Here is a 19,184-nt window from a genome sequence, read left to right as displayed (position 1 = left end):
CGCTTTTTTCTGGTTATCTATCCATTTTGAAAACGCTTTGGGTCCCTTGTTTTCTTTCTGGCTTACGTGTTCACTGATTCATGGATGCGTTTATAGCTTCATTGTGTTTATGTATAAAGTTACTCATGAAGAGATAGTCGTGGTCTTTGTTTTATTTTTCCGTTCAGTTGTTCTACAATTAATTGCTTTTATTGCTTATCTTTTGACAATAGGTTTTCAATATTCTTTTTTTATGAAGAGTTAAATTGTTTTGGATAGTTTTAAGTTTATTTCGTGATTTAACGACATATAGATAATAATCGTGATATGTACCCGTTATCTACATTATAATATGTTTTGGATAGGTTTGCTAGAACACCATCTTTTCTTTCGTTGTTCTTGAGCACCCAAGCGGAAATAAGATTGTGGTTGTCATGATATTTAGGACGCATCTTCTCATATATCTTTGATGTAACTGTAGTTTTAGTATATGTGAGAGAATTTATCCGTCTAGTGTTGGAATGAGAAGGGAAAAAGATTCTGTGACTCTGCATTATATACCGCTGTTAAGAAAAGTTTGACCGTATTTAAAATATCCTGCAATATTGTGGTTAGAATGTTTTAATTCATTTTAATAGCAGGATAATCATTTAGGGAAATACAATCACAGGTACACAACAATCACGAGGCTATGTTTGTATTATTGGGTTTGTTAAATAAATTGTTTATCCTTCCATCCTTTGCAGTAGGTATCGAAATTTGGACCAATTCGCGACTAAATTGGATGTGGGAAGCACTGTAGGTGGAGGCCTTGCGAAAGGCGATTAGATTTAGACAATTAGCCTTTTCCCGTATTTCGCCATTCTAATCTTTATTCCTATCACCTTTCAGCACATTATACCATCCACTAGGACCTCGACGTATTTGGCGTTGGTCCGAATTAATTATATCTGTTGGTTTGTCACGTACCTCTCCAAATACGTACAAAGTGTAACGTCTGAGCGCCTTGTATGGGCGGCGCTCAGGAAGGAAATTGTGTGCTCGTACTTTTATATTAGCTTTTTGATAGAGGCTTCCACTTGTCACGTGGTTTAGAATTGAAATGCAATTTCGATTCGCATTTCCGAAGTTCTGACGTCCGGTCTTAGAGCGTTGAACCTATGTACATGGGAAATGACAATAATTATAGATACGTGGACTAATAAATTTGGGACAATATATGAATATCCGTTTGTTAATAATGTAAATTGACGTTTTGTTGCTATTAAAATAAATGTCACGATTATTTAAGTTTGTTTCCTTTTGTAGTAGATACCTAACTTGTACTATAGAGGTAGAATTGACAAAAATATTATGTAAGATAAAATTGCGCTTGATTTGTTGATATATTTGCATTGATTACTTGATAGGGGTGAATCTACTTAATAAGAACGTAATTTACTTGTTAATATGCATTAAAATGTTATTACCTAATCACAAGAAAAGTGAAGTATTTTATTTAACACACGTACATAGCACCTATCGAAAATTTCTCTAGCAGTCGTTGGCACCTTGTGAAAATCTTTTACTACCTACCTTATGAAGAAACTCTTGTGGAGGCAATGAATAACGTAATTAGCGCGTATAGAAAATAAATTACAAGTAAATACTCGGAAAATTGTGGTTTACTTATTGAAACTTCCAAGAAATTATAGTCGTGCTATTAGTATTTAAGATACAAATACGTAGGTACACGATTTATTTATCATCGATAAACTATCGACTGCTTATTTATTAACCACGATTTTATCCTTCACATATAATTCATCCAAGTTCACATATTGTTCTATGTGACTATTCCTTTAGCCATTTTTTATTTTTATTAGTTGCGAAAACTTAAGAGCCCCAAATTTATTTACAGTCCAAGGACTGATTGCAGGTGCTGCTTGGACAAGAGAAAGAAAAAAAATTATATTAGTTACAAAAAAGTCTTCTACACATTGGGAAATTGGAAAATATATAAAAGAACACATTGTCTTTGGCCCAAGTCTTTGGGTTGAAAATTGTTTCAATGTTTAGTCTTAGTAGAAACCAATCTAGTTTAGTTTCTAGTTAAAGGATGAAGTCACGAAACGTCTTCACCCTCTAGTGGTACATAAATCAGGGCAGTAATTTTGTTCGTTAGGGTCAGTCAATTCAATGACTGTATAAGTAGCTCTCTCATTATTGTGAGGGCATCTACATTATGTATCTTAATTTGTTCGTCTTGGTATTTGTAGAGTTCAAAATATTTCTTATTGAACCACTTCAATGATTGGTAATCTCTGTCACTGCTGTTTATAATGCGTTTGTCTTCTGCTCTCTTTAAACTATAGTATTGTTTTAAAGAAATTATCGTCTATCTATTTCTCACTATCGAAGATTTTACTCTTGAAAGTTTTTATAAATATTGATGATTGATTATTTCAAACATTGGATGCTTGAAATCTTTTTATAAACATCTCGATCTACGCTTGAAATAATAATAAATAATCAATTATTGACAAATATATAATATTCAGACTGGGATGCGACGTAAAAATGTTGTAAAATCTCAATTTAAGGCGTGTCAATGTCAATACTTTTATCTATTATTTGATATTTTGTTCTTCTATAGATTTACCTTTTGATTAAATCCAAACGGCTTCTTCAAAACCTAAATCTACTGTCAATTCTGATTCTTTAAGTGAATCATCGATGCACATTATTCGCACCAGTGAATCACTTACTCAGTAATAGCCAAGGAGTTCTCTCTACAGGAAAAAAAGAATATTTTGGTAACGTCCCCCGGATCGTTGAGAAATAGCCCATGCGTTAGTTTGGCGGATTTAAAATACCTATATATGCAATTAGTAAATTTTCAGTTTCGAGAGAATGATTAATGGTCATTTGGCTGGTTATTAGGTGAAATAACGGTTAATCTGCATTTTTGGCATCTGTTTTGATGTCTATTACAATTTGTAACACAATTTATTTTTTTGTTATCCCAATCTACAATTTTCATGAAAATATGTATTAATGTGTAAGTTTCAAGTGACATTGACCATTGGCTCTGTTATCATGTGTATTTATCGCTGTTTCTGAATTGGTAATATCTGTTTCAATATTGTTATTTAGATGAAACTAACTAAAACCGCTAAACAAAAATATATGAGCCTTCTAAGCAGTTTACTAAGTCAGTGTATTATAGGTTTTGTAAACCTTATGAGGACTTCTATTTTTAACCCCCGACCCAAAAAGAGGGGTGTTATAAGTTTGACGTGTGTATCTGTGTATCTGTGTGTCTGTGTATCTGTGTATCTGTGTATCTGTGTATCTGTCTGTGGCATCGTAGCGCCTAAACGAATGAACCGATTTTAATTTAGTTTTTTTTGTTTGAAAGGTGGCTTGATCGAGAGTGTTCTTAGCTATAATCTAAAAAAATTGGTTCAGCCGTTTAAGAGTTATCAGCTCTTTTCTAGTTTTCTTGTAGAAAAGAAGGTTAGATAACCGTTAGGTTCTTAATATTATGTCAATAGACAAATGTCAAGCTGTCAAGATGGACGTTGCCTAAATACATAATTATTTATTTGAAAATGATGTTTTGGAAAACTCAAATACTTTGGATCGTCGGGGGTGTTATAAATTTTTAATTTACACTTGTATTAACTTTACTTGTCTTGTCTCAACTTCTTGTATTTATTGTGTTTATTGTATTGTACTACATATACCTAACAGGTACCGAAGATGTTCAAATGAGTTTTCTGAAATCATTTTTGTATGTATCTTAATTTTTATCTACTGCAAACTTAAAGCCAAAAACCTTGCGTCAAAACCAATATTTCAGATAGGCGTTGAAATGTCTAAATATTTGGAATCTTTTTGGTCGTGAATCACCCGTCAGCACGAGCGTGCCCATATGGTTCTGACAGGACACGACTAATCAGCGCGTGCGCATAGCTATTTACGGCTTAGTTACCTCCGCGTCAGATAAATATCTGTCATTTAGAGGTTTACCATGACGTGTGTGGTGAAAAAAGTGTTAAATGGGGAGTAGGGTTCTCACATAAAAGATAGATCCAATCTTTAAACAGTTTTAAAAGGTGTTTCTGAGTTCCAGCAGACATAATATTACGATGTTTAGCTTCTCCTATGCTTGTGAGTACCTGATTTTGTGGGGGTAGTGTTTCTAATTGAAATACTCACTATAGATATTCTTTAGTCAAAATTAATTTATTTAAAAACTAAAGCTTTCTATTAATAAATTTATTTTAATGTAGACATGTTCATTTTAAATAAATAAAATATATCTAAAATATTTGATTTTTGTGACTTTACAGGTGTCGTATAGGTAGAAAAACCTCACATTTAATTAATTAATTCAAAATGACTCGAACGAAATATACGTATATTATGCAACCGGCGCGTGCCTATACCAGTTTGTAGATCATTTGCCTCTACACCAAATAATAATTAAATTATTTATTAGTCATGTGTCTAAACAAGTTCAAAAGTTGGAATTTTATAGACAAGATTATGCCTATTTTTAGCACGGGAGATAAGTTTCCATCTAGAATATTATAATATCTAGAAAATTATGTTATGTAAATGTAATGCACGAAAAAATCTGTGGCCACATAGATACTTCTAATAAACATAGATTAACGCGATAGAATAGCTCTATAGTTTGATATTTTAAGTAAAAATGCAGTTGACGAAAATCTCTTGTCCTTATATTATGTTGAATCAAAAACTGAGTGACATTAAGTATGTCCAAATTAAAGTTCAACGCAAAAATTTATTCACCTAAAGAAATTATGCCCCGCTATGTAAATTCTTAAATACATACGGGATAAAAGTCTTGAAATTTTAGTGTCTTCAAATTAAAATGCCTTATACAGCGGCACTTTTTATACAAAGGACAAAACGAACGTTGCCACAGCGTACGAGATATCGTGGAGAACAGTTGTCAAAAACACATGAAACAGTATTGCCGATTGCAAATACTACCTGCTTTATTTTTTACGAAGGTTTTTAAATAAAATTACTTCGTAATAAGGCGAAATTCGTAGCATTAATTGAGGTTACGGTAGTATTTCCAGTACCTCTTTGACTAAAGTTGCCGATCTGTTCTGAACTGAGGTCCAAACTTCGACAGCATTTCGTGACATAATTTTCGGATATAATATATCTTGAATTTTTTCAATATAAGTGTTTGTTAACTAATATATGCTATCACAGCGCAAAAATAGATGATTCTACATGTATGAGAAGAGCAGGGATTGTTTTTTACTAGCTTATGAAGATAATCTTCAGACATCTATAACACTAGATAATCTACATAGGTATAGATTTGTTCGCCCAATAGGCCTTTTAAGTTTGCTCCGTGCAACTTGAAACCAAAAAAGGATTCCTGAGACTGTTTATCTACAAGTAAATTGTGTGACGAAAACACTTTCTATCCTACTTAGTTTAGTAGAAGGCCAAAGGACTGTAAACTTTAATCTTGCTCTATTCTTTGCAGCTATTCGACGTGGCACAGAAAACCAACCAGCAAAGAAACCACGAAGCGACGGAAGCAATGACGGCGCGGGAGGGGGTCGAGACCACCTGGCATACGGTTGTCTCCTGCGTAATGAACTCCTCGGCGCTCAGATTGAAGAACTCAGAGGCCCTCCTACAAACTGTGCGGAGGGCAACAGAGCTGCGCTAGGCGCTGTGCAGTTAGCATCAGCCGCGAGAGCTGCTTTGGCATACTCTCCGCCTGTTTTTAGGTTTCGAGCACCGATACATAGCGCTGAGGTAAGTCCAGGCTTATTAGTTTTATTGGTTGCTTTGAACGTCTTTCTTCTGTGTTTTTCTCTGTTCAGTCTATTTTAATAGAGAAAATTACAATCCTACTTTTCTGTATGTTTCTGTGTCTTTATGTATAAGATCTTTCCCCCACGATGTGATTCAGCATATTAACTAAGTTTTGATAAAACATTTCTGTCCTTTACATTTACACGATTCACATAAAAAAAAGTTCTTTTTTATAGCTTTGAATATTTGAATACCGCACTTAATTAGTAATTATTGTAATTATAGTATGCATTGTATAAATTAAATACTCTGATGCAGAAGGATATTTTAACATCAAAGATTAGGTTTTACATGAAATCGAGTTACACACGAAAGACCTTTTTCCCACGAAATCTGGAATCCTCCCGGGTTCAGGTAAGCCGATCACATTCGTATTTATACTTAGAATGTTTGGATTTAAATTGTAAAAGTTATGGCTGGCGATTAAATTGCGTACTTTATAACCTGTCTTAAAAGTTTGCATTTAATTGGCTTTGTGATTTAAGAGAATCCGACTTTTCACTTTTATTACTACCCTCTAACGCATCTGATAGGCTACAATGTGTCTTATTATTCACAATCCATCTGTTCAAAAGAAAAGAGAAAAATAAATATTCAAGATATTAATTTTTGTCTTCGGTTTCGGCTGCGTTAAATTAGGCTTTGACTCAGTATTCCGATTTTTATTAGAATTGAATTGAAATAGTATTCTAATCAATTTGCTTTTGAGTTATGAATGTTTCAGTTTTGTCTCAGTCGTTTCTTAGAGTTTTTTAGTGATGTGCGCACTCCCACATAAACCTACAAAGTAACATAATTTTATAGTAGAATAGACATGCTGCCCATGACGTGTCGTCATGTGGATTTAGGTTATTTAAAGTCCCGTGGGTTCTCTTTGATATTTCGGGGTAAAAAGCAGCCTATGTTCGTCTCTTGGATGTGCCGTGCAAAGCAAACAGACTGATAGACAAACCGACAAATAGACAGATACACTCTCACATTTACAATATTAGTATAGATTGAGATATCGCAGGTTGATAATTCAACATTGAACATTCCGTCTGGAATCTAGATGCGTGAGCATGTAAGATTCAATATTTATTAGTACCCATACCTAGTTAAATGTAGCAAGATTCTATGTATAAATATTATGCTCACTAAAGAACATACCACAAATTTTGATTTAGGCAATACGTGCCACTAGTCAAATACAATAAACGTTGCTTGTAAAAACTTTTTGTCCTGTTCAATCAATATAATTGCACATCAAATTAGTATGTTCAGTCTAAAAGGTATTATCAACAAAAAATCTGCAAATATGGACCTGCCTAATTGCATCAAGAATTTTATTTGCGATCAATAAATCCTAATTGAAGAATAAAAGGTAATTAGTAATTTGCACGTTTTTATGTTAGACCTGCGAAATGTTATATTTTTTGTGTTGACTTTTTGATTTATGCTTTTATGCAGATCATGAAGTGCCGACGATAAATTTCGTTAGGTGGATGAATGCCAAAGATCCGATGCTTTGATGTCACGGGGATATTTATGAACGCATCATGTTGATATATTTTCATTTTTTTTTTCTTTGTAACTTGACGAGTTATTTAGAAAAGAATAATGGGCGACCGTTGTTCGAATGCAATCCTTTTTATTTTCCTGTATCCTTTGATTTGCACTCGCAATAAAACGCCTCTGCAAAATCTAAAATTGCATCGATATTGTTTGTATAGAAAATCATCGTTTTTACGACTGACAAAATTTTAAATTTGGTCATAATACCTACTCATATTATCTTGGTGATATTGAAATTACCGTTTGACCCGGAAATTTTCAGATTCAGATTATTGAATTACACTTGACCTCAGCATTTAACCCGTTGATGGTGGTTTCGAATTAAAAGTGCCAATGTATTCAAATGGGCCATTATGTCGTAAAGTTAGATATCTAATGTGGATCGGATCTCGTAGTGACAGTATCTTGTGAATTTTAAAAATAAACCTCGCATTATACCATGCTTAGCCGATTTTATTGTAGGGTCGTATGAGGGCTCGTCCGACTTAATATTTCGAGCAGTCTACTTAAAATCGTGAAGTCTCTAAGCTATAATCTTTATAGCATTCGTGTCCTCTTTTGCTTTGCATTTGGCACATTCAACTTTGGGTATGTTGTGATAACAACAATCGCCTGAAAAATAAGGGGGCGTCAGGTACGTCATGTTAAGACAATTTAGTAGTAAATTCTTATTACAGAATGTACAGTTAGGTAATGGCATGTTTGCATGACGACGTAAGGATATCAAGATACTGTAAATGAAAGTAGAAGAATAGTGTAGTGAAGAGTAGTGTAATAATCGTAGAAGATTCGCGACAAATGGAATTTGAAAAAACTCTGAGGGAAGCCAATTTTTAAGCCGAATTCTTATGCGGAATTTAACCCCGGTATATTCGGAACTTTATAAGTGATGCATTTCTATGTTTGGCATGATGACAATTTTGAATTTATGCCCATTGGTTTGGTATTGTTAGTGTAATTTGAAACTTTTAGTGTCTCCATGGCGTATGGGTATCCAACATCGTAAATGTTAATAACAACCATCAGAAACCCAGGGGACAGAAATTATTGGCTTTTCGGAGATGTGTTTAGGAAATTATTTTTTGGCCTTATTTCGAAACCCTTTTATGTGGTACGATTCTAAATTTAGTAGGTCATGTTAGAGTTGATCAATTTTATTTGAGGTTCCTTACCATATTATGTGTTAATCATTTATTATTACATTTCTTTCTACATGTGTGTAGTGTGTGTGTCTTTTAATAATGTTATTATTACGGGTGGGGTAATCTTTTGTTTATTGAAAATCAATATTAATTTATTTAATATAAATAAACAAAAGCAATCTTATATCATCTGGTTACAACGTGGTTAAAGTCACATTGCCGATAATAATAATCATCTTTACATTTTTGATTTCTGTAATACGTACTAAAAATTACTCTCGGGGTTTCGTGAAAGATGATATTCAACACCCGCTTTTACGTGCCGATACAAAGTATGTATTGTTTAGGAATTGCATGAATGCGTCGGTCTCTTTTGTAAAGACAATCCAATTATCGAATGTCACTCTTTTCTTATGTAGTATGTGTATTAAGTATACAATATAATAAAAGCGTGTATCACTAAATGCTACAGAAGCTCGCCTCTTGGTAGCGAAGTAATGGAGGCTTTATAATTTATTCTTTTGTCTCGTAATTATTTATGCAAATGTGCGACGGTAGCTCGTTAGGCATAGACGCCTCTGGTTTAAAACAACCTTATTTTGTACTAGCTATCTATATAGTAATTAGCCTTTGCTCGGAGCTTTGTCTGCGTCGATTAAGAGAAGTTTCCCTGCATGCCACGCAACCACGTTATTATAAATTCAAATTCAAATTCAAATTCAAAATGTTTTTATTCAATTAGACTTTTACAAGTTCTTTCGAATCGTCAAAAGCATCTACCACTGGTTCGGAATGCCTTTCCTACCGAGAAGAACCAGCAAGAAACTCGGCGGTTGCTCTTTTCAAAGATTTGATATACAATATTATGCCATGTATAAAAGCAATTGAAGTCCTGCGCATTGCTGGAGCGAATCGAAGTTCAAATCCACGCTTTTTTATCATTTACATAATCTTCGATAGTATAATATGCTTTTCTCAAGAGCATATTTTTAATAGATTTTTTGAACCTGTGTAAAGGCAAGTCCAAAATTGACTGAGGAATTTTGTTATAGAAGATTATACCCATTCCCACAAATGACTTTTGGACCTTCCTGAGACGGAGCGTAGGAGTCGCAAGCCTGTTACGGTGTCTAGTCAGCCTGTTGTGTAGATCGCCAACCCTCTTGTAACTAAGAATATTTTGTCTTACAAAAATTATGTTGTTGTAAATATATTGAGAGGCTACGGTAAGGATACCTATTTCCTTAAATTTTTCTCGAAGTGAATCGCGTGGTTTTAAGTTATAAATTGCGCGTATTGCCCTTTTTTGTAATACAAAAATTCTCCCAATATCTGCCGCTCTACCCCATATTAAAATTCCATAAGACATAATACTATGAAAATAAGCAAAATATACTATCTTTGCGGTCTCCACGTCAGTTAATTGTCGAATCTTTCTAACCGCGTAAGCAGCAGAGCTTAGTTTGCCAGCAAGAGTTGATATATGGGTGCCCCATTGCAGCTTCGCATCTAAGGTTATCCCCAAAAATGTAGTAGTCTCTTCTATTTTCAAAATATCATTATTTATCCTTAAATTAATGTTACTTGTGTTCTTGGTATTGGGCAGTGCGAATTCAATACACTTAGTTTTTTTTGCATTTAAAAGTAGATTATTTACAGTAAACCAGTGAGTTACCTGAGATATGGCACCATTTATATCGTCAAAATTGTCCTTATTTCTATCGACTTTAAAAATCAAAGACGTATCGTCAGCAAATAGTACGATATCGCAAATATTTTGGACTACATATGGTAAATCGTTTATGTATACTAAGAACATGAAAGGACCTAGAATAGAGCCTTGAGGAACACCCATTAGTGAGGCTGATCCGGATGACTTCACATCATTCACACATACTGTTTGAATACGATCACTAAGATAGGACGCAATGAGACCAAGCGCAGTGTCTTTGATTCCATAGTGGCTCAATTTAACTAAAAGAGTCTCGTGCTCAACGCAATCAAATGCCTTGGATAAATCACAGAAAATACCAATGGCATTCTGTGACCCCTCCCACGCATTGAATATATGCTTTAACAGCATTGCGGCCGCGTCGGTTGTTGATCGACCTTTAGTGAAGCCATACTGTTCAGAATGGAGTAGCTTATTAAAATTGAAATGCTGAAGCAGTTGGTTGAGCATGATTTTCTCAAATATCTTGCTCAGTGTTGGCAAAATTGAAATTGGCCTGTAATTATTTGGGTCTGGTATTATAGATTTATTTTTATATAATTGCTGCTTTTATCCGCGGTCATGACTCCTCCTTATTCTATTAAACTGAGAGTCTGCTCGTTTCGGAAAATTTCCGTGTGTAATTTTTATTTTTCAGGGGCGCGCTAGAAAGACATTAATTTCCTTATTTTTTTTACTTTCCCTTGATAAGAAGCATGCTATGTCCATATCCAGGTTGCAAGCTGTCTCTATGCCAAATTTCAGTCATTCAGCGGTTGATTGTGAAAAGACGACAAACAGACAGATAAACAAATAGACAAACAGGCACACTTTCGCATTTATTGTAATATTATTAGTGCTTAAAGGAGTATGGATAAGAGCCATAAAAATAAAATACAAACACGTTTACAAAGGATGTAGATTGTAGGTATAAAAATGATTTTGTAGGAAACGCTTCCAGGCTGAACGAAATAAATTCGCAGTCCGTGAGAAATTTGTGTCTAACTAGGTATAAAACGGAAAACAAGATGGCGTGTGAAAATTTTTATGTACTGTATAACATTCGCGAATGTTCTGGGAAGGCATTTTTTCTACATTGGGCTAATTTTTTTTATTGATACTGTATGATGCGCTTAACTGCCATCTCGCGTGATGATTTCTTAGATCAAAAGATTTAAATAATAAAGTACTATCAGTGATACTTTTCTGAAATTACGATTTAGTTCTAGCCTAATGAAAGGTTAATTATGATTCATTAAGTAGTCTAACGTGAGAGCACATCATTTCATTTGAATATTAAGCAACCAAAGTCCATGAAATTTTGGAGACATATTCTAGAAATTAATATCGGTGTCTGTGGTGTTTTAGATTTTTCTAAAAATATGTAGTTTTAAAATTACAGGGGCTCAAAGATTTGTATGAAATATTTTAAGACCGCGTAACTTTGAAACCGAATATTTTAACAGAAATCTGGAAAACCACAGACATAGAAATTAGTTTCTAGAATATGTCTGCAAAATTTCATGGACTTTGGTTGCTTAATATTCAAATGAAATTGGAACTACGATTGTATGAAACGAGTGACGGAGAGAGCCCTCTTAATTAGTACTTAATCATTTCTATAAATCATTAAATATTAAATGTTTTGAGGTTAACAAAAATGTGCATTCGAGTTATTGAATTCAAAATTTTATTTTATTCAAAAACGAGAGTCGAGCTCGGGTCGAGAGGTCCAATAAACGAACAAATTCGCGTTTCGGAGGGTCACTATCTAAAACACGTTCATAAAAATTATGACAAGAAAATGCAAACGAAAACAAGCCCAAAAGATATTTCTGTTAGATAATTGTTAAATAATTGCAAGGATAAGCGACGGTTAAGATCAATCGCCGATTACGAATAATCGTAATCGTTTTATAACTAGTTTTAACGTTCGGGTAAGATTTAGTTAAGTTAGTTAGTTAAGACACGGTTTATTTTAAAGCTATTCAATAACAAATAATGATCACTTTTGCAATAAAACTAGAGGATGCCCGCGACTTCGTCCGCGTGTATTTAGGTTTTTATAGATCCCGTGGGAACTGTTTGATTTTCCGGGATAAAAAGTTACCTATGTCAATTACAAGGACGCAAGCTACTTCGGTACCAAACATACAAATCAACAAACATGGGAACAACAACAAACAAACATGGGAATCCCGTGGGAACTCTTTGATTTTCCAGGATAAAAAGTAGCCTACGTCCGTCCCCGGGATATAAGCTAACCCTGTACCAAACGTCAGAATCGGTTAAACTGTTGGGCCGTGAAAAGGTAGCAGACAGACAGACACACTTCGCATTTATCATATTTTAGTATGGATAATGATAATTTTAGTGCTGGGTCCGGAATCCAGGGAGGCGGACATTCGTCATTAGTCGTTACGTACTGCCTTATCGTAGATTGAGATCTGTAGAGCGTACTTTGACTTTGCTCAGACTTAAGTTTCAGTTAAAAGTAGACAGATTTATGCCATCGATATAACGCTGTCTCGTTTTAACAGCTCTTAAGTCTGAGCAAACTCTCGAAGCTCTTTATAGATCTCACCTTAGAGGACGCCAAAGGTTAAAGTCCTGGCTAGTCAATTTGTTCGTAACCAGCATAGTTACGCTTCATTTACTCACAATAAATCTTCTGTCTTAGTACACAAATCGCAAAGACTAATAATAATAACCAGCCAAATGATTTTAACATAATCAATACAAGATAGCTACATGCAAAAAACCCGAAATGAATATTCATTTTGTTGACGTAAGTTGAAAAAAGTAGGTACACAACTCGAATAAACATAGGAGCATCATATTTTTAGTGTTAAGCAAACATAAGTAAACGTGTCGGTCCGTAAAGAAGAAATAAAGTGTCGACTTGCAAAAATACCTTTGTGTCTCAATTATCGCAACGCAGCCATTTAGCGTGTCCGTGACAATGACTGTACCAACAAAAACCATATTCTAAGGTTTTTTGCACGGTTTTATACAAATTACACTCGTACGAAATGCAAATTCGCATACCGCGACGCTTGAAAAACTACATTCGCGTAGGTACGTACTGGGTATATAGAGTAAATTATTTTTATTACTTACCTTACAGGAGATGAAAACGGAAACGAAAAATCTGTAGGTACATAGGTTTGTGTAAATTCAGATTTTTTGTGTTTTGCAAATCTGGGTCGGTTTTTCAAAAATCATCTTGCGCAAGTTATCAGGAGACGAAAACAAAAACACGTTTAAACTGTTTTTGAAATTTCGAATCATAATCATATCCTTTATTTGCTTGTTCTGTTGATCTGTGGGATAATTCGCTAACTCAGTGATCATCACTGGATAAAAGGCACCAAGCACATTTGTCATTTATTTTTAATCCATTGGAGGTTTGCTATGAAATGAATTTTGTATCGCTGACTTGACTTTTATATCGCTCAGTGCAAAGTAGAAAATTGTAGAACCAACCAATGTCAAATGAGTATGACTCATGGCTTACATTTAGCTAAGAGTTAGCCCTTATTCGCACGAGCGTTAAAAAAGCGTTGCGTTAAAACCCGGCGTTGCATTGACAATACAAAGTGCGCGATAAAAAAGCGTTGACGTATGAACAGATACTTGGGAATGCTTTTGAACGCTTTTTCGACGGACGTTAAAAAAGCTCTCGTGCGAATTAGCCCTTAGCGAATCACCCCGCTCTATGTTCTTTGAGTTAAGCAAAGTGGTGGTCTATGTCGTCACTGTCTACGTCCTTCCCAGTCAAATTAATTTTTTATTCATCAAATTTTGACTTACGTAATGCAAAGTTACATTAGTCTCTAAGGCGATGTTTTAATCGAACCTCCTAATTTATTACTTGTGCATCTTTTTTCACCGGCCATTACGCCCAATACAATGCCATTGTTTTTTACCAGCGCAAAATTTCTGTCCCGTCATTTGTCTGTCCGACTGACATCACCCCAGTGGTGACAACGACCTAAAATAATAATTTATTAAAATTTTACGGTCAAACGCTTAGAATATTAACTTTTGCATGTCATTTGGGTGTCGATGTGTTTTTTTTCAATACGGAGCTCGGTCGGATGCATGTGTAATGTGTTGGTCACGACTGCTCTGCCAGTTTTTTTCATACATAAGCAAGCCCACAACTTTTGTTATTATGTTTTGTAACTTAAACTTTATATCGACAGAGAGAAAACTTTGACACCTTGATAAAACTTTATATCGACAGAGAGAAAACTTTGACACCTTGATAGTCTATCACTTCGATTACTAAACTGTCTGGTTCAATTGAAGAAACATCTGACTTCTCCTAAGCAAATCTACGGTTGGACCAAATTAAAAACTATCTTAAATTGGATCATGTCTAGATGCTAGATTTGACATCATTAGCTTCATTGAATTCACAAAATCTATTAATTATAACAAAAAAATAACCAAACTTAGAACTTGCCACCGGTGATTGCAACATGTCAAAATGCCTATCGCATTTCAAAATTGTTGCTATGCCAGAATCATCGATAGCTAGACTTCGATGACGACAAAAAAGTCATAAATAAATTTTATCCAACCAAAGTTGGATGTTTGTTAGATTTTTTTGCATACCCCCATTTATGTGCATTAGAGTCTTGTCAGAGCATTGATTGGTATTCACGACCCTCACGATGTACATTATGTGAACCCGCTGTCAACAGGTTGTACGCAAAAACTTGCCAAAAAACTGGAGTATATCTTCGTTACTGAGGTCGAGAGGTCGGCTAATGTATAATCGCTTTACCATCTATTTGTTAATTGAAACCCTTTGAATTTGCTGAACGCTCAAATGCTCTGTATTGCAAAGCGATTGTTAGCAAAAAATCCATTCCCGGAATTATCAATTTAGGAAACTTTTAAATCACTTTGATGAATACATTACAGGACATCATAGATTTCGCATATATGTGGTCTTTGACCGCATGACATATCACTGGTCCTACGTAGACGAATGATTATTATTTATCCGTGATGGCCTGTCTAGGCAAACATTTTAGGCGGCATGCATTAAAAATTCCGGTGAAATGCCATCGGATGATCGGGACCATCAAAATTCATGACATTCTAGATTTGTGCTATGGTCCCACCCACTTGATTACACATGCATTGACCGTTGAATACCAATTTCGGCTTTTGTCATAAGAATGCATTGACAGTGACTCAATTCCTAATGCGTCTCCATATAAATCCACATCGGTGCTTTGAATAAATACAAATTTTTTGGCCACCGAAGTATTTTTTGATAATATATTGTTATCACACATTTTCGTACCTTCAAATTTCTGTTACTTCATTCTGTATTTATACTCGTATATAGCTTTTGTGTTAGGTCTTTCGAACATTATTGATTAATAATACGTGCTTGCCATCTTTTATTATTGCATTTATTTACAATTACTCATTTACATAACAAAAACGTTTTAACACCCGTGTCTTGAAAGCTTAAAATTATTTGCTTATATACCATCATATTTCACTAAAAACTAATATTCAAGCGATTTACATAGGAAAATACCTAAGGTTTTTTTGCATAAAAGCGTAATTTTGGTAGCACATGCACAAAAAACCTATTAGGTAGAGAACACGTGCCAATTTTTTTATATCGTTCTCCACCTGCCATGTTGGTGGGGTAAAGCACCTCTAATTTAACAAGATAGAGCATTCGAATTATATTTTTAAAATTATTGTCTCTTATTCTCTGTAGGTAGTCTTGTAAAATAAATCAAGATTGCAGAAATATTTTTTGTAGCGTTGAAAATTAAGAGCTAGTGTAGAGAATTTTGAAAAATAGCTTTAACAGCCAAATTTTTGGATATGTACTCGTTCGTACCTTTAAATGAACTCTAAGTAATATTTATTTAAGAAATTATTGATTTATTAAATTAAATGTATAATTTGTTTTAGTAAGCATTTCAGCTTAAAATAGCTTGGCTGCTTGCGCCTGTTTTGATAGCGCTTGCAATGTGAGAGCCACTCACGGATCAAGCTTTCCATCATAAGTAACATGCAGGCGCGACGAATCGTCTTGTTGCGGTTTATCTAATGCTTTTTGCTTTAAGACCTTGAACGGATAAAAGTCTAGACGATTTGCAATTTACAAATTTTGCGCTTGCGCATTTCAATGATGCCTGAGATCCTGGGGTTCATTGGTCCGTTTGTGTTACAGTGACTGCTAACTTTTTTTTATTTATTATCATCAGTAAAATTCGAAACGTATCTGGCGATTAAAATTTTGAACGCACGAAGTGTACAGCGTGACGTATTTTTGCATTGGTGCAAAAAGTAGTTGTGGCCCAAATTGGGATTTAATGCTAATTTTCGAAACCCTGAAGTATAAAAATCTAATCGGTCGAATATTCAATCGGTTCACGCTATGGTTAATTGATCGTTCCGCATCCTTCGGGAGAGGAATAATAATTCCTAGAGAAATTGGTTTTATAATTTATTGTTTTCGCAAAACTAAACCGCGACTAAGTGCTGTTACTCACGTGAATTGCGAGTAATGATAGAGTTATAAAAAATGTTATAACTACTCTCTGGAGTTATTAACTTATTGAAAAGTTGATAAGTTTAAGAGTAGCAATTATAGTAAAATCTTTAAGCACATTACAGGCTCGAAGCCTTAAAACGTGCAATAAAAACTATTCCAAATGATATACAATTACGACAGGTTTATTTGCTAATCAAATGGCTCAAAATGTTTACCATTACATTTCTCGGCAAAGACAGCTCACCGAGCAGGATCTCGTACAAGGTTTGGTCTAGACTCGCGGTCATTGTCAGGGGATGAATAGTAACTTTTGCTATGTAAGATTCGATAGATGCATTTTTTTATTTTTATTTTTTATCTGGCTGCATGAAATCGATTTCTTTGTAGTTGTTTTGGAGAATAGTTGGCAGGCTGCCGTTGTGTTCTTACAATCTAGATCATGTCTAAGATTGTCCCTGTATTAGAGCCTAGTCACGTTTGGATTCATTGTATAGGTTGCTGCTTCTAATTTCTAAGACGTCTCGGTCGACATTTCTCGTTAATTATATCGAATCGTATTTTTTGCCGAATGCCCACCGGTGTTTGTATCAGGCACACTCGTGGCCTTGATTGTTGGATGTCATTTACAGACGTATAGGTAAGTGCCTCTTTATGATTTTTTTAATTATAACAATGATTGAAAGTCCACTGATTGACATTTACAAGTCACTAATCACCATGCATATGTCCTATGTGTTATCTGATACGTGAAATGTTGTAGTTTCCTAATACGACAGAGTCGTTGACTGACACCGCACCGCGGGAACACGTATCTCAACAATGGAATCCTTTATTAGTTGTTCGTTAGGTATTATGTTCGATCTGAACCTAGGATTGGCCTTTGGTATTACAGGTATCAGACGAGGTGTTCGTTTACCTCTATTGTTATTTGGATATTAAAAAAAAGAAATTAAAAATTGAATCCTAATCGTTATTCTCGACTGTTGCCTTTAACACCCACATGCATTGCTTTGTGTCATGGTATATCGCAACTTTTGAAATAAATCATTAATATAGAGTGTTCTTACAAGTGGTTTTACTGCATCAATCCAATACTATGTTTTAATTATTATTATAAGCGTAGCTCCTGTGTCATCAGCATTAAGAGTCAGAAGTGCTCATTCGTGTTCACTCAGTGGTTTGTTTACAAAATAAACACCTACCGGTACGCGGGGGAATTTCGCAAGAGGCATCTGCTTGGCCTTAATTTTTTTACTATGTCCACAACTCCTTGTTTGCAAAGGCTTTTGCGATCGAGGCCCCATAGGGTTACGTTTGTTGACACTGTAAAGTCAATTGAATCAGCATATTGAGTTAAATTTACGACACCAAATTCAAATTAGCGCGAGACTTTTGACTTACACCGCAGACACTCCTACATTTTCTTTTTCATTTTTTGGGGTTTATTAGCTGTAATTACTTCTGTACTCCATATTAGCATATTATAACTGCGTTTTTGTAATTTTTCGCTATGTACAGACAAAGCCTAAATGTTTTATATTTAAATTAGTTCCGTGTAAATTTGTATTCTCTTTTGGTTATCTGAAAGCGGACCGAAGATCTTTAGAGTGGCTTATTTTATATGCGTATCTAACGTGACCTGTTTACGGATATGCACAGGTCACAAAATCTGCCATTTATTATAGTACCAATCAATCTGTTATCTAAGATCTAGTCACTACATGCTAGATTTCTAGCTTTTTATGCGTCTGCTGTCTGAGGTTAATAAACTTGAATACTGATTGCTCATTCATCTTACATCATTGTGGTTTGCGTTTTATTGAAATTTTTCTTTTACTTTTTTCTCAAGGCTGTCATGCCATTAGTGTAATTCGTGCACTGCATTCTGTGATTCTTAATTTATTTAAATTGCTTTTTCTATGGGATTTACAATTTTGTTGAACTTGAAAAATAAGCTTATTTGGTCGTCATTAAAATACTCCACATTTATACATTCCTTTTACGTTTATTCGGTAGCTTTCCGGCTGATATAGTAGACGTCCATTAGGTCGATACCCATTGTATGATTCATATCGTTTTGCGATCTATTGTGCGGCGCTTTTTGTCTATTCTCATTGAATAGGGCAATTGTCAGTGGAGGAAATGGGCAATTGCGGATCTATACATTCCTCATGAATGCTAGTCTATGGAATGATCACTACTGTCACGCCACTTCGACCTTTCTATGTTTAAATCTTCTCTTGTACCAACCTTACACCATCTTGACCCATCTTATTTTGTACCAACCATCATTACAGGACTTTGAGTCTAGTTCATTTTTCACTAGGATAAACACTTCATAAAATGGTGATGATTGCAAAACACGATGTTAGTGGTAGGTAAATATTCTATTTATGTT

At 34.6% G+C, this 19,184-nt stretch overlaps 1 protein-coding gene across 1 annotated transcript in view; it reads left to right on the top strand.

Moving 5' to 3' along the window:
• The window catches only part of LOC123864734 (fizzy-related protein homolog), a 73,448-nt gene that overhangs the window by 35,698 nt on the left and 18,566 nt on the right, over positions 1 to 19,184 (top strand). Inside the window, exon 2 of the mRNA XM_045905360.1 lies at positions 5,501 to 5,778. Within this exon, the coding sequence (XP_045761316.1) occupies positions 5,501 to 5,778 (278 nt within the window). The remainder of the gene's footprint in view (positions 1 to 5,500; positions 5,779 to 19,184) is intronic.

The sequence above is a fragment of the Maniola jurtina genome, chromosome 4 (genome assembly GCF_905333055.1).
Source record: "Maniola jurtina chromosome 4, ilManJurt1.1, whole genome shotgun sequence".
Taxonomy (NCBI): Eukaryota; Metazoa; Arthropoda; class Insecta; order Lepidoptera; family Nymphalidae; genus Maniola; species Maniola jurtina.
This window is presented reverse-complemented; position numbering and strand designations above follow the sequence as displayed.